We start from the raw sequence: 13,686 nt of genomic DNA, 5'->3' as shown, positions 1-13,686 counted from the left end.
CAGCTGGACAGATTGGGTTAGAGAATTCCATAGGATGGGAGAAGCTCGGGAGAAGTCCTGGAGGCGAGCATGGGAGAAGGTGACACAGGAACTAGAGAGCAGAAAGTCTTGGGAGGATCTAAGAGAGCAGTTTGGTTTATATTTTGAGACCAGGTTGGTGATGTAGCTGGGGCAGAGTTGTGGATGGCTTTGTAAGTTGTTAGTATTTTGAATTTTATTCATTGAGCGAGTGGAAGCCAGTGGAGGGATTGGCAGAGAGGGGTAGCAGACACTGAACGGTTGGTAAAGTGGATGAGCCTGGCAGCAGTATTCATGATGGACTGGAGGGGGGATAGCCTATGTAAAGGTAAGCCAATGAGGAGGGAGTTGTAGTAGTCGAGTAGTATTATTTAATTGCCTCCTAGATTGTAAGCTTCAAGAAGCTGGGCCCTCCTAACCCTCTTGTATTGAACTGTATTGTTGCTGTATTGTCCCCCGTTATATTGTAAAGCGCTGAGCAAACTGCTGGCGCTATATAAATCCTGTATAATAATAATAATTGCCTTCCATCAAAGGGACATGTTGGACATTTTTTCACCAATCAGCAGCTACAGCCAATCAGTTGCAGCCACTGATCAGTGTAGTCTGACAGCAGTCAGCATTAGGGTCCTGTGGATGGATGATTCAGTTTTTTTTTTTTTCATTCAGTTGCTGTCAGAATACAATGTCCTGGTGGGGGATTCCTCAATCCACCCCATTTGTGTGGATGGAGGCAGAGGACTGAACAAAAAACAACTAACCATTTATGGCCAGCTTTAGAATTAGAAGACTATAAACTTGTTATTTATGAGGCTGAATGTCATGTAGCATCCCAGTTAAGGTAAAGAATACACTTTATGACTGCATAAGGTTAATGTTAGTGTATTGTGCTCTACTCCATAGTAGCAACAATGATATGGTGTAAATGGTTAAAGGGGCACTGTGCCTCCTTCTGTATAATTTATTATAACTTATATTGTATGGAGGAACAGAGCTCTAAATTTACAGGCAGCACAGTGAAAATTGTGACAATGTCTAGCTTTCCTTAAAGTGATAGTAAACTTGTTAATAGAAAAAAAGTTCCCTGCTGCAAGGTAATACCATAATGTGCTAGTATGCATTGTATACTAGCACATTATGAAAGACCTACCTTAGAACGAAGCTCTCCAGCGGCGCGCTGTCATCACTGCAGAAGGCTTCCATCCTTACCGGGTTCGCGGGCTGCAGCTGCTTGAATGGCTGGGCCGCCAATGATGTTCGGCCATGGCACACACCTCTGAAGGAACGACATGGGTATTCCGTTCCTTCAGAGCACATGCAGTGGTATTGTCACCAGCTGCTGCTCCGTAGAATATCTCCTAAGCGGTGAATGTTTAAGAGATATTTAATTTACCTACACGAAAGCTTTATTATAAGCTTACCTGTAGGTAAAATATATAAAAAGCAACTTTACTACCACTTTGATGCCCCTAAACAATTCTCATTTGTTTGTTCTGAGTTTTGTTTATGGTGAGGCTTAAATTAGTGCATATTTAAAGATGTATCTGCCTATTGTAACACAGAGTTGTTTATTCTTTCAGTCTGCTCTTCAGTTCATGGAAGGATATGGATCAGAAGACATCACTACTGCAGAACTAGAAGGAAATTCAAATTCTCTATGGACCATTAGCCCTCCAAGCAGAACAATGATGATAGAAAGCATTGCAGATTTATCTCATGAATTCACATTGGTTATTTCTTGGACTATTCACAGGTATGGATACGTATCACAATTATTCTGTAACTTTTGGCAACATCAAATTCAAACTCAACATTTTTTTGCAGTACTGATAAATCTGGAATAATATAGGTGTCAGAAATCAATTTTGTTAACAGCATAAACTTATCTACAAGAAGTGTTGCTTAAATTATTTTATTTAACCACTTGACCTCTGGAAGGTTTTGCTTCCTTCATAACAGACCATTTTTTTAGCTATTCAGCACTGCACTACTTTATATGGCAATTGTGCAGTCATACGACACTGTAAGCAAATTAAATTTATATCACACAAATACAGCATTCAGTTTGTGGTATTTTATCACCACTAGGTTTTTTTATTACATATATTTTTCAAGTTTATTTAAACTTCTTAAAACTTTTTTAATTTTTTACTATATTTTTATATACTTTTATCAGAGTAGTTCGGTGTCACCATAGTAACCCTGTACTACTCTAGGAGTTGACCAGGGATTTTTTCTTTTACACTTTGCTGTTACAATGATGATCATTGCAACAGCTATGCTTTGAACTGTCATGAATGTATATTATTTTAAGTTGTTTCAAGGTATTGCGCACTTTTATGTGCATACTGTGCATTGTTTATAGTTGGCTTATTTATTTTCTGTACACCCACATAGGAACTTGAGTCTTGGAGCCAATGCAGAAGTCACAGGTGATAAACATACAGTTTCACTTACGAATGAAACACGATTATCCCTGGCCAAAATGATGAAATCAAACGCTTCAACTCCAGTGTGAGTATGAGTATACTATCATTCAAGAAACATGATAAGTTTACAGGCAGCCATACAAATGGGCCTGAAATACTATTCCAACCACTTTGAGATCTCAGTTGTAAAATCTCCCACAATGAGCTCTCCAGATCTTCTCTGTCCATAATAAAGTTTCACAGCTCCTGTGCAGCTGTCTGCAAAAGAAGAATATTGGTGAAAAAGCCTGCCATTTAACCCATAGCTATGTGCGGCCTTGGTATGGACTAACCCATTGATTTTTTTCTTAATTTATAAGTTGACATAGATCAAATAGATTTCTGGAACATAATCTTCCTTGCTCATTTTTGATATGCCTAGATATCTGTACACAGTTTTGCCTGATCTGTAGAGGATTATTATCATACAGGATTTTGCTCAGCGCTTTACAATATAAAGGGAGACAATACAGCAACAATACAGTTCAATACAAGAGGGATAGGAGGACCCTGCTCCTTGGAGCTTACAATCTAGGAGGGAGGGGTTAGTGGTACAAGAGGTAGTAACTGTGGGGGATGGACTGGTAGGAAGAGTAGAAGATTCCATTATTAGCTGAGGGCAGGATAGGCTTCCCTGAAGAGATAGGTTTTCAGAGATCGCCTAAAAGTGAGCATAGTAGGCGATAGTCTGATAAATTGGGGTAGAGAGTTCCAGAGGATGGGAGAAGCTCTGGAGAAGTCCTGGAGACAAGCATGGGAGGAGGAGACAAGGGAGCTAGAGAGCAGGAGGTCTTATGAGGAGTGGAGAGTACGGTTTGGGTGATATTTGGAGACAAGATTGCTGATGTAATTTGGGGCAGAGTTATAAATGGCTTTATATGTTATTGTTAATGTTTTGAATTTTATCCGTTGGGCAATGGGAAGCCAGTGGAGGGATTGGCAGAGAGGGGTGGCTTATACAGAATGGTTAGTAAGGTGGATAAGTCTGGCAGCAGCGTTCATGATAGACTGAAGAGGGGATAGCCTGCGATGAGGTAGGCCAATGAGGAGGGAGTTATAATAGTCAAGGCGAGATATAACAAGGGAGTGAATAAGTTGCTTAGTGGATTCCGAGGTTAAGAACGGCCGTATCTTGGAGATGTTGCGGAGGTGAAGTCTACAAGATTTGGACAGCGTTTGGATTTGGGGCTAAAAGGACAGATGGGAGTCTAGGATTACACCTAGTACCCTGGCATGAGGGGAGGGACTGATGATTGTGTTATTGATTTTGATGGAGAGTTGGGGGAGGGGGCACAGGCTGGAAGGAATACTAAGAGCTCAGTTTTGAAAAGATTGAGTTTGAGTAAGTGTAGTGACATCCATGCCGATATGTCGCTTAGTAGGTTAGTAATGCGAGAGGAGACTGAAGGGGTGAGGTGAGGGGTAGAAAGATAGATTTGTGTGTCATCAGCATAGAGATGGTACTTAAAGCCATGGGAGTTTATCAAGTGACCAAGGGAGGAGGTGTAGATGGAGAAGAGTATAGGCCCAAGGACGGAACCTTGAGGGACCCCTATAGAAAGAGGGAGTGAAGAGGAGCAGCCAGAGTTAAATGTAACGCTGAAGGAGCGCTGCGATAGGTAGGAGGAGAACCAGGAGAGAGCAGAGTCTCTGAGACCAAGAGAGGGGAGTTTTTTGAGGAGGAGGGGATGGTCAACCGTATCAAAAGCCACAGAGAGGTTGAGTAGTAAGAGTATGGAGTAGTGGCCATTGGTTTTAGCAGTTAGTAGATCATTAGTGAGTTTTAATAGGGCAGTTTCAGTGGAGTGGAGTGAGCGAAAGCTAGACTGTAAAGGATCAAGAAGGCTGTTGTCAGTGTGGTAGGAGCTCAGGCAATTGTAGACTAAGCGTTCTAAGAGTTTAGAGGTAAACGGGAGCAGGGAGATGGGTCTTAAATTGTTCAGGTTGGTGGGGTCCAGGGAGGGCTTTTTAAGTATGGGAGTGATGTGTGCATGCTTTAGAGGGGAGGATCAAGCCAATCAGGAATGTAAGCAATGGGGGAATAACTAATAGTATGAGTCTGAAGAAAGAGTAAAACTGCATTCATCTCTTATGCATATTCTTGTTCTACAGTTTGCCCAGTTGACGCAAATTAATTTTTTCACTACTGGCACTGCGCTGTTGAGTCATTTTTCCACTTTTTTCTAATTTTTGTAGTAGTTTTAGAATAAAACTATTGTGAAATACAGCATGCAAATGTATAAGTACATCAGATAGATACATCACAATAATATTGTAATATTTTATTCTTCAGAACACTTGAAAAAATTTATCCATGGTACATCAAAGCACCAAAAGATTCTATTGCTAAACCGATCCTGCAACTCCTTAAAGGTAAGCTTTTTAAATAAGGGCAGGGCATAAACACATAGTTCTGTATATAGGTGAATAAAACACTAATGTTTTAAATCCTGTGCTTTATTGACAGGTCAAGAGTTTGTAAATATTAACGTTTCTCTAAACAGAAATGTTACTGGAGGTAGTATTCAAGAATGGTGGGTCCTCAATCAAACCCATAAGCACTTCACAAACAAAACTGGCTTGGAATTGATTGTTTTCAGTGATAAAGTCAGTCCTCCTAGTTTAGGATTCTTAGCAGGTTATGGGTAAGTACATTTTCCTCATACAGTTATTATTGGTTTGGTGAGAAGACTAAGCGCCTTCTCTTTGCATGCAAAAACATTTAAATATACTGTCTTACAAAAGAGCGTATCCCCTGTGTAATAAAATATAAATTAGTACTCAACCATTTAGTGTGCCAACAAAGAAAAAAAATTAATAAAAATATAATGCAAAAGATGTTAGCTGCCCCTTAAAGTGAAAAATCACTTGTGACCATATAATAAAGTACGGCATGGCACTATACATGTATACTATGTAAACAATATTCCAACTGTGATAAGAACATATAAGACCTGAATGTGATATAATTCAATGAGTCCAAAGTCAAAAACAAAAACACGAACAGTAATTCCACACCAGGTTGTGGATCAAAAACAATGGTGCATAATCTTCTGGTGCCAAATAAATTGCTCCATACAGATTCTTTGTGCTCCACCACCATAAGACAATATATTGCACTCACCAACCATCCATGACCTCTTAATTAAAAGAAGGTCTAATGCTTTGTGTACCCAAGAGTTTAGAACATCAGTGTAAATCTTCTCAATGGTCTCCCAATTTACTCCATAGTCAAGATTAGCAAGAATCAGAAGGGGAAATGTCTCATAGTATAGTATATTTATTAAAAAAATGGATAAACCCAACCAAATATGCACTCACATTATGTCAAAAAAGGGGAGAACGTGAAAAGAGATTCACAGAAAGCGGTTACATTATGGACAGAAGGCGATACTAGAAGTAATTCCAAAAATTATATTTTATTACACAATACACATATGGACAATTAAGGTAAATGACTTGGTTCACCATCACCTCAGTATGAGATAATACAAAAACAGACCTAAAATCACATACAGTTGCAAGAAAAAGTATGTGAACCCTTTGGGATTACGTGGGGTTTTGCATGAATTGGGCATAAAATGTGCTCTGAACGTCATCTAAGTCACAACAATAGAAGAACACAGTCTGCTGAACATAATACTACACAAACATTAGATGCTGCCATGGTTTAATTGCACATAACATGTAAACATTCACAGTGCAGGGAGGAAAAAGTATGTGAGGCCCTAGCTTAATGACTTCTCCCAGAGCTAATTGGAGCCAGGAGTGAGCCAACCTTGACTCCAATCAGTGTGATGATATTGGATGTGTTGCTAACAGCTGTCCTGCCCTTAAAAACACACACCTGTTTCTTCACCGCTACGTGCGGGCTATTCACCACCTTAATATTGATGTGGTAATGCATTGTGCTGGGTCATCTGTGCCGGGTAATAAGTGTAGGGTGCCATGCACCTTTAGTTGGTGAAACATGCTGTCCCCATCCTGTAAAAAATAGGTGACATATGGACAGTCAATAAATGAGTTCCTTGTGGTATATATGTAATAGCGAGTATGCGTCTTATATCGCTTATCTTTACAGCAATCCACTCACCACCCATGCCATAGGTGGTACTCTTAGAAGTTTCCTTCGTCTGCAAGATCAGGCGCCACCATCGAGACTGTTATCCAGTGGGCTCCGCTCCCGCCCTGGTGCTAGTGCAGCCTTGCACCGCTCGTAGCCGGCGTGTATGGCTGCTTCCCTGATGGTCAGCGTTTATGGCGCCAATGCGTACGGCCGGAAGTGACGTATCTGACGTATGACGTCAACATGTTTCGCCGATGGGCGTATCTCACTCGGCTTCGTCAGGACCAATCAGATGCCTGCCTTTCACACACTATTTATAATGGGCTTGTAACCGCCCATATATGTAAATCAATTAGTGGCAATAATACTCATTGGGAGAAAAAAGCTAATTACTTAGCAGGAAGCTGGTCATATAATGCAATTAAAAGAACAGATACCCGGGTACACAGTGGGAAGGATTACTCTTTCTTTTAAATAACCATCAGCCAGAGAAATTTAATCAAAGCCTTCTTAACTGCCACAAAGTGGCGCACCGACTTATTGTACTATATATCTATTTATTTTTCCAAAAACACTTGGAGATCACACTCAATATTTAACCCTTTTGGAAAAAGAGTATCAAGTTTATATATCCAGTGTTTTTCACGTTTTAAAAGTTCTCTATCAAAGTCACCTCTCCTCTGCGGGAAATTAAGTGCATAAATTCCTTTACCTTTAGTGCCCTCTAATCTACCCCCATGATACTTGTCATAGTGTAAAGCTACATTACTCTCAGGTTCATCAGATTTAATATCTCTGAAATGTTCTTCTATTTGCACTTTGAGCTGCCTCTTGGTTTTACCGATATACATCTTTTTACATGGGCAAGTCAACATATAAAGTACCCTAGCTGTGGAACAGTTTATAAGGCTTTGAATTTTAAAATGAGCTTTATAGCTTGAATCAGAGAACGTATCTGTACGATCTACAAACATAAATTTGACATTTTTCACAACTATACATCCCTTTAGTATGTGACTTGAGCCATGTAGGTTGTTTTAATGGTTGGTAATCAGAGTGAATAAGTAAGTCACCAAGGTTTCGTGCTCTCCTTGCCACCATTAATGAATGTTCACCTACAATTTTACCTAAATTAGGGCACTGTGTAAGAATCTTCCAATGTTTTTCCAAAATATGTTTTACTTCCCCCCACTGTGCTCCAAATTAGGTTATCATCCTGACCGGTTGTGCAGCTTGTTTCCCTAAGTTCTCTTCCTTTTTTGAAGATAATAACATTTCTCGATCAGTTTGATATGCCCATTTTCTAGCCCTTCTGATCTGGGAGTGGGAATATCCTTGTTCCCTAAATCTTTTATAGAAGTCCTGAGCCTCTAGTCTAAAATCATCAAAATTGGAACAGTTTCTTCGACATCTTAGAAACTGTCCAACTGGAATCCCAGTGATCAATGAGTGTGGATGATAGCTCACATTAGTTGGTGCCCAATCCTCGGCACTAATACACTCAGCTCAGGATGGTAGCACCACTCGACAGGGAAGTCTGCGTGCGTTCCATGTACTGGAAGCGGATGTGACGTCACTGGACCCGGATGTGGCTCATTGATTTATATCACATTCAGGTCTTATATGTTCTTATCACAGTTGGAATATTGTTTACCTAGTATGCATGTATAGCGCCATACCTTACTTTATTATAAAGTTTTTATTGGTTGTCTCGCTTTATATACAGTATTATACGGACATTGACTATTTGGTTTATATTTTTACTGCTTAGAGAACAAAGTATTCCACATAGATAGTGAACAGACATATTGACCGGAATGCAAATAAGATCAACAAATGTCTTTCCACTAATTCTAAGGAGCCCCATTTATTGACCATAGTGGTTATAACCGCATTAATTGGCTTTTTATAATATAGCGTAATATATTTTAGCTATGGTGCTTCACAGGATTAAGAGAATTACAGAGGGTGCAGATTTTTTAAGTGTAAATGTACATGGGTTTTCAAAGCTGAATGTTGTTATATTGGTCTAGCTTGAACCAAAGTAAGCATTCATATGCCATTATTGTTGGATTGTGGATTCAGAGTATACAGTGGATATAAAAAGTCTACACATCCCTGTTGTCAGGTTTCTGTGATGTAAAAAAAATTAGACAAAGATAAATAATTTAAGAACTTTTTCCACCTTTAATGTAACCTATAAACTGTACAACTCAGTTGAACAACAAACTGAAATCTTTTAGGTGGAGGGAAGTAAAAATAAAAAACTAAAATAATATGGTTCGGATAATAATAATCGGATTAAGGTCTGGGCTCTGGCTGGGCCATTCCCAAATGTTTATCTTCTTCTGGTGAAGCCATTCCTTTGTTGATTTGGATGTATGCTTTGGGTCGTTGTCATGCTGAAAGATGAAGTTCATCTTCATGTTCTGTTTTCTAGCAGAAGCCTGAAGGTTTTGTGCCAATATTGACTAGTATTTGGAACTGTTCATAATTCCCTCTACCTTGACCAAGGCACCATTTCCAGCTGAAGAAAAACAGCCCCAAAGCATGATGCTGCCACCACCATGCTTCACTATGAGTATGGTGTTATTTTGGTGATGTGCAGTGTTTTTTGTGCGCCAAACATATCTTTTGGAATTATGGCCAAAAAGTTCAACCTTGGTTTCATCAGACCATAACACATTTTCCCACATGCTTTTGGGAGACTTCAGGTGTGTTTTTGAAAAAATATACCTGGGCATGGATGTTTTTCTTCGTAAGAAAAGGCTTCCATCTTGCCACTCTACTCCATAGTCCAGACATATGAAGAATATTCCTGAAATTCCTTTAATGTTGCTGTAGGCCTCTTGGCAGCCTCCCAGACCAGTTTTCTTCTTGTCTTTTTATCAATTTTGGAGGGACGTCCAGTTCTTTGTAATGTCACTGTTGCACCATATTTTTTCCACTTGATGATGACTGTCTTCACCGTGTTCTATGGTATATCTAATGCCTTAGACATTCTTTTGTACCCTTCCCCTGACTGATATCTTTTAACAATGAGATCTCTCTGATGCTTTGGAAGCTCTCTGCGGATCATGGCTTTTGCTGTAGGATGCGACTAAGAAAATGTCAGGAAAGACCTACTAGAACAGCTGAACTTTATTTGGGGTTAATCAGAGGTTCTTTAAATGATGGCAGGTGTGTACTGACTCCTATTTAACATGATTTTGAATGTGATTGCTACATCCCCAGTTATAAGAGAGTGTGCACACTTATGCAACCACATTATTTTAGTTTTTTTATGTTTACTTACCCCCCTAAAAGATTTCAGTTTGTTTTACAATTGAATTATACAGTTTATAGGTCACATTAAGGGTGGAAAAAGTTCTGAAATAATTTATCTTTGTCTCATTTTTTACATCACAGAAACCTGACATTTTAACGGGGATGTGTAGACTTTTTTTATCCTCTGTAAAGATAGTAGTCACAGCTACTACAGTGATTACCACTTTCTGCCAGGTCCCATGCCGAGCTGCTATGCTGCAACACAGGGGTCTCTTGCTCGGCATAGGCATAATTCACTGAATGCCCAGCATTTTTCTCAGTGAAAGCAGAAGGTGGTCCATTACCAAGGAATAATACAAACATGATTCTTAGAGTAACATGTATTTTCTTTTCACAGAATAATGGGACTGTATGCCTCTGTGGTACTTGTAATTGGAAAATTTGTTCGTGAGTTCTTTAGTGGAATATCTCATTCAATCATGTTTGAAGAGCTACCAAATGTGGACCGTATATTGAAACTGTGCACGGACATTTTCCTAGTCCGAGAGACTGGAGAACTGGAACTGGAAGAAGATTTATATGCCAAACTAATATTCTTATACCGCTCACCAGAAACTATGATCAAATGGACAAGAGAAAAAAATAAATGACTTTCCTGAAATCAGTAATTCAGTTGACTCTCCCTGGATTATTGAAAAGCACAATGTTGTCATTGCTCTCATAAGAGCATAGGCTCCTGTAATGAAGAAACTGTTTTTCATCTTACAGTACTCAGTAGCAGCACACCAACAGGGACAGTACAGGAGATCTATTATTTTATTTGGTCTAAAAAAACAACTTTATCACAGTTACATTTTTGTTAGAAGAGCTACAGAAGTTGCATTTCCTGAAGATGTGACACCTACAAAATGATGGTAGGAATACAGTGACAATTGGGCTGTACAAGCTTTTCTTCAGAATTGATAACTTTTAGAATGTGCAATATGCTGCTTTACAGTGTCCTAAACCCTTGACATTGCAATATGTCGATTCTTTTCATTCTGTCAAGACTCAATGCAGCAGAAGGTCGTGCAGTGACTGTGCATTTGCCTGTGATACGGAAACAGATTATTTATGCTTTAAAGCCTTGATGGACATAGAAAACGTTACAGAAAATACACCGAATGACAATCTTGTTAACTGCCTTATTTTTATTTTTACAACCTGACAGAATATTTTAAATTAATCGTTATTGACTTTTCTCAGGAAAATTGCACATTAACAAAATGATCATCAAAAATTTATAACGACAGTATAGGTTTGAAGTATTTAAGGCCATTTCCAACTGATTTAATTTGAGCTATCTTAATTATTGAATGTGTTTGAGTGAAATGGAGAGCATATCCCCACTGTTACTTATGGTTTACATAATTGACATAAAATGATGACATATGCAGGTTAGGTTTTATGTTCATGGTAATCTATTCTATGCCATCATCCTTCTTTGAAAATGGCCTTTCCTAATTTATCTGTGATACATCTTCCATTTTTTATCATAAATGTTGTAGCATGAAAAATTCAAATTTCAATGCAGCAGGAAATATTTGCCGAAAATGGAATATTAACAATTAGCAATCGGAAACAACAAGCTCTTTATATATGATACACATATTTCATCAGTATATATATATGGCCAAAGGTTTTTGGACACGTAATAATGGCTATCCCATTCCAGAACCACAGGCATTATTACTGAGCTGCCCCCTTCCCCTAGGCTATAATAGCCTCCACTCCACAGAGCTTTCTACAAGATTTAAGAGATTGTGTGGGCCCATGCAGACAATGCAAGATCTGTGAGGTCAGGTACTAATTTTGGACAAGAAGATCCGGTTTTCAATTGGCAATGAAACTTATCTCAAAATTGTTCAGTATATTTTAGATCAGGTCTATGTGCATGCCAGTCAAGTTCTTCAACACCAAATGTGTCAAATCATGTCTATATGGTCCTGGCTTTTTTGCACAGGGGTACAGTTGTGATGCAACAGAAAAGAGTCTTCCCCAAACCGTTGGAGGATCAGAATCGTCTAAAATGCCTTTGCATATTAATGTTTGTCCTGGATGTCCAACAAGTTTACATGGGTGTGGTGGTCTGGTGTCCACAAACATTGGCCATGTAATGTAGATTTATGAGAAAACAAATATGCAGCCATCATCTCCTTAATTAGATCATTACACCTTGAAAAATGTATAAAAAGCCAAATTAAGATTTTATCTTTGTAACTTTAACATTTCTTTAACATGTTTTAATTAAGGGCTACTTCTAAATAAGGAATGGTTTCCAAAACACACAGGGTGTGAATGCAAAGGAAATTTTCCTGCAGTGATGTACCACCATAGATCCATATATTGAAGCAGCCATTTTGTTAGACAGGCCAATACTCTACAGAGGTCAAGGAATTTAGAATGATTAATAGTAGTCACAAGGTTTCCATCAATCAATAGTTTGTGGCTGGTAAAAGAAAAATATTTGTTCAAAGGTCAGTCACTGTTGTCTTCCTGAGTTGAAGGTAAAATTCAGATATGCCTGCACAGTTCATAAACATGTAACTTGACTAATACAAGTATGTTTTTTGTACACCAATAGTTCTAAAGAATCACAGGGAGGGTGATAATAGAAATAGCAGAACAGTCTCTCAAAACTATCCCAGTATAGCCAAGATCTTTCTGAAAACTAGTTCAATGGATGGGAAACATTTGAGAAGCACCATTTTTCTTGAGGTGCACTTAACCAGCAAGTAATGGATGAACGTTAGCCAATCTGAAAATCTGTAGGATTACAGTACTCTAAGTAGGGTATGTGAGGTATAGAAAAAAAGAAAAGATAGATAAACAGGTCACATTGAACTTTCAAGAGAACTTGCTTATCTGTGTCCAGTAAAGGATATAAAAGGCTTGTACTTTATCTTGATATTACTCCTTCATTTCAACTATGTTGCAACAGCTAGCAAAGTGGCTGCTTCAGATCTCTGTAGGATCTATAAACATGGGTGTGGTAAAGCAGTTTATCTGTAGACCAGGATCAGTGGCCTAGCCGTAACTAACATAACACATACAATTTAATAATTAGCCTGTTGTCTAGTTATATATTTTACTCCTCTTTCCATCACTGAAAGCAAAGGACACTTTAACAACAATATTTCTGTAGCTTGCTGCTATAAGTGGATTTGCCCTATATGTTATTACATAACACATTTATAGAGGATGCGTTAACCACTAAATTCTAGCCATGGCAGTCGTCGCCACGTAACTTAAAGAATAATGAAAATAATGATGGGCTGCTTCCCTGAAAGTTAGAACATTTTTACAAATATTTATTTCTCTACTTGATTGATTTGATTAAATTAAACTGTTTTACTTCCTGGAATCCTACAATTGCATGATTTAACAGCAGGTGCTATGGTCATATAACTGCTGTGACATTTTACTGATAATGGATGAAGTTTGTAGAATACTCATTACATGACATGGGTCTTTTCCAATGGCTGCTTTTTTCTTACAAAGAAAACATTTTCAAATAAATTTTTTTTCACAATGTGTTTTTGTCGTAAATATTTACAACATGTTCAGCTACAGGTTATTATTTCCATATAATATAATTTTTATAAAAAGCGTTGTGTGTGTTCTGAACAGTGGAATGAATAAATAGAAATGTTTAACATGCAAAGTTGGTTTGTTTAGGTATACAGTGAAGGAAATAAGTATTTGATCCCCTGCTGATTTTGAATGTTTGCCCACTCACAAAGAAATTATCTGTCTAAAAATGGAATGGTATGTGCATTGTAACACTGAGAGACAGGATAGCAACAAAAAATTCAAAAGAAATGCATG

The 13,686-nt window shown here is 38.3% G+C and overlaps 1 protein-coding gene across 4 annotated transcripts in view; it reads left to right on the top strand.

The window, feature by feature from the left end:
- PIEZO2 (piezo type mechanosensitive ion channel component 2) overlaps window positions 1-13,390 on the top strand; it is a 439,610-nt gene extending 426,220 nt beyond the window's left edge. For all 4 annotated transcript variants that reach the window (XM_089671018.1, XM_089671019.1, XM_089671017.1 and 1 more), the window contains 5 exons: window positions 1,599-1,771; window positions 2,416-2,532; window positions 4,780-4,859; window positions 4,954-5,131; window positions 10,217-13,390. In XM_089671018.1, the coding sequence (XP_089527144.1) occupies window positions 1,599-1,771; window positions 2,416-2,532; window positions 4,780-4,859; window positions 4,954-5,131; window positions 10,217-10,469 (801 nt within the window). In that variant the 3' untranslated portion in view covers window positions 10,470-13,390. The remainder of the gene's footprint in view (window positions 1-1,598; window positions 1,772-2,415; window positions 2,533-4,779; window positions 4,860-4,953; window positions 5,132-10,216) is intronic.
- Window positions 13,391-13,686: the final 296 nt, after the last annotated feature.

The sequence above is a fragment of the Staurois parvus genome, unplaced genomic scaffold, assembly GCF_062004578.1.
Source record: "Staurois parvus isolate SC_StPar_1 unplaced genomic scaffold, SC_StPar_1.0 ptg000097l, whole genome shotgun sequence".
Taxonomy (NCBI): Eukaryota; Metazoa; Chordata; class Amphibia; order Anura; family Ranidae; genus Staurois; species Staurois parvus.
Note: the sequence above shows the minus strand (reverse complement) of the source record. Positions and strands in the feature narration are given on the sequence as shown.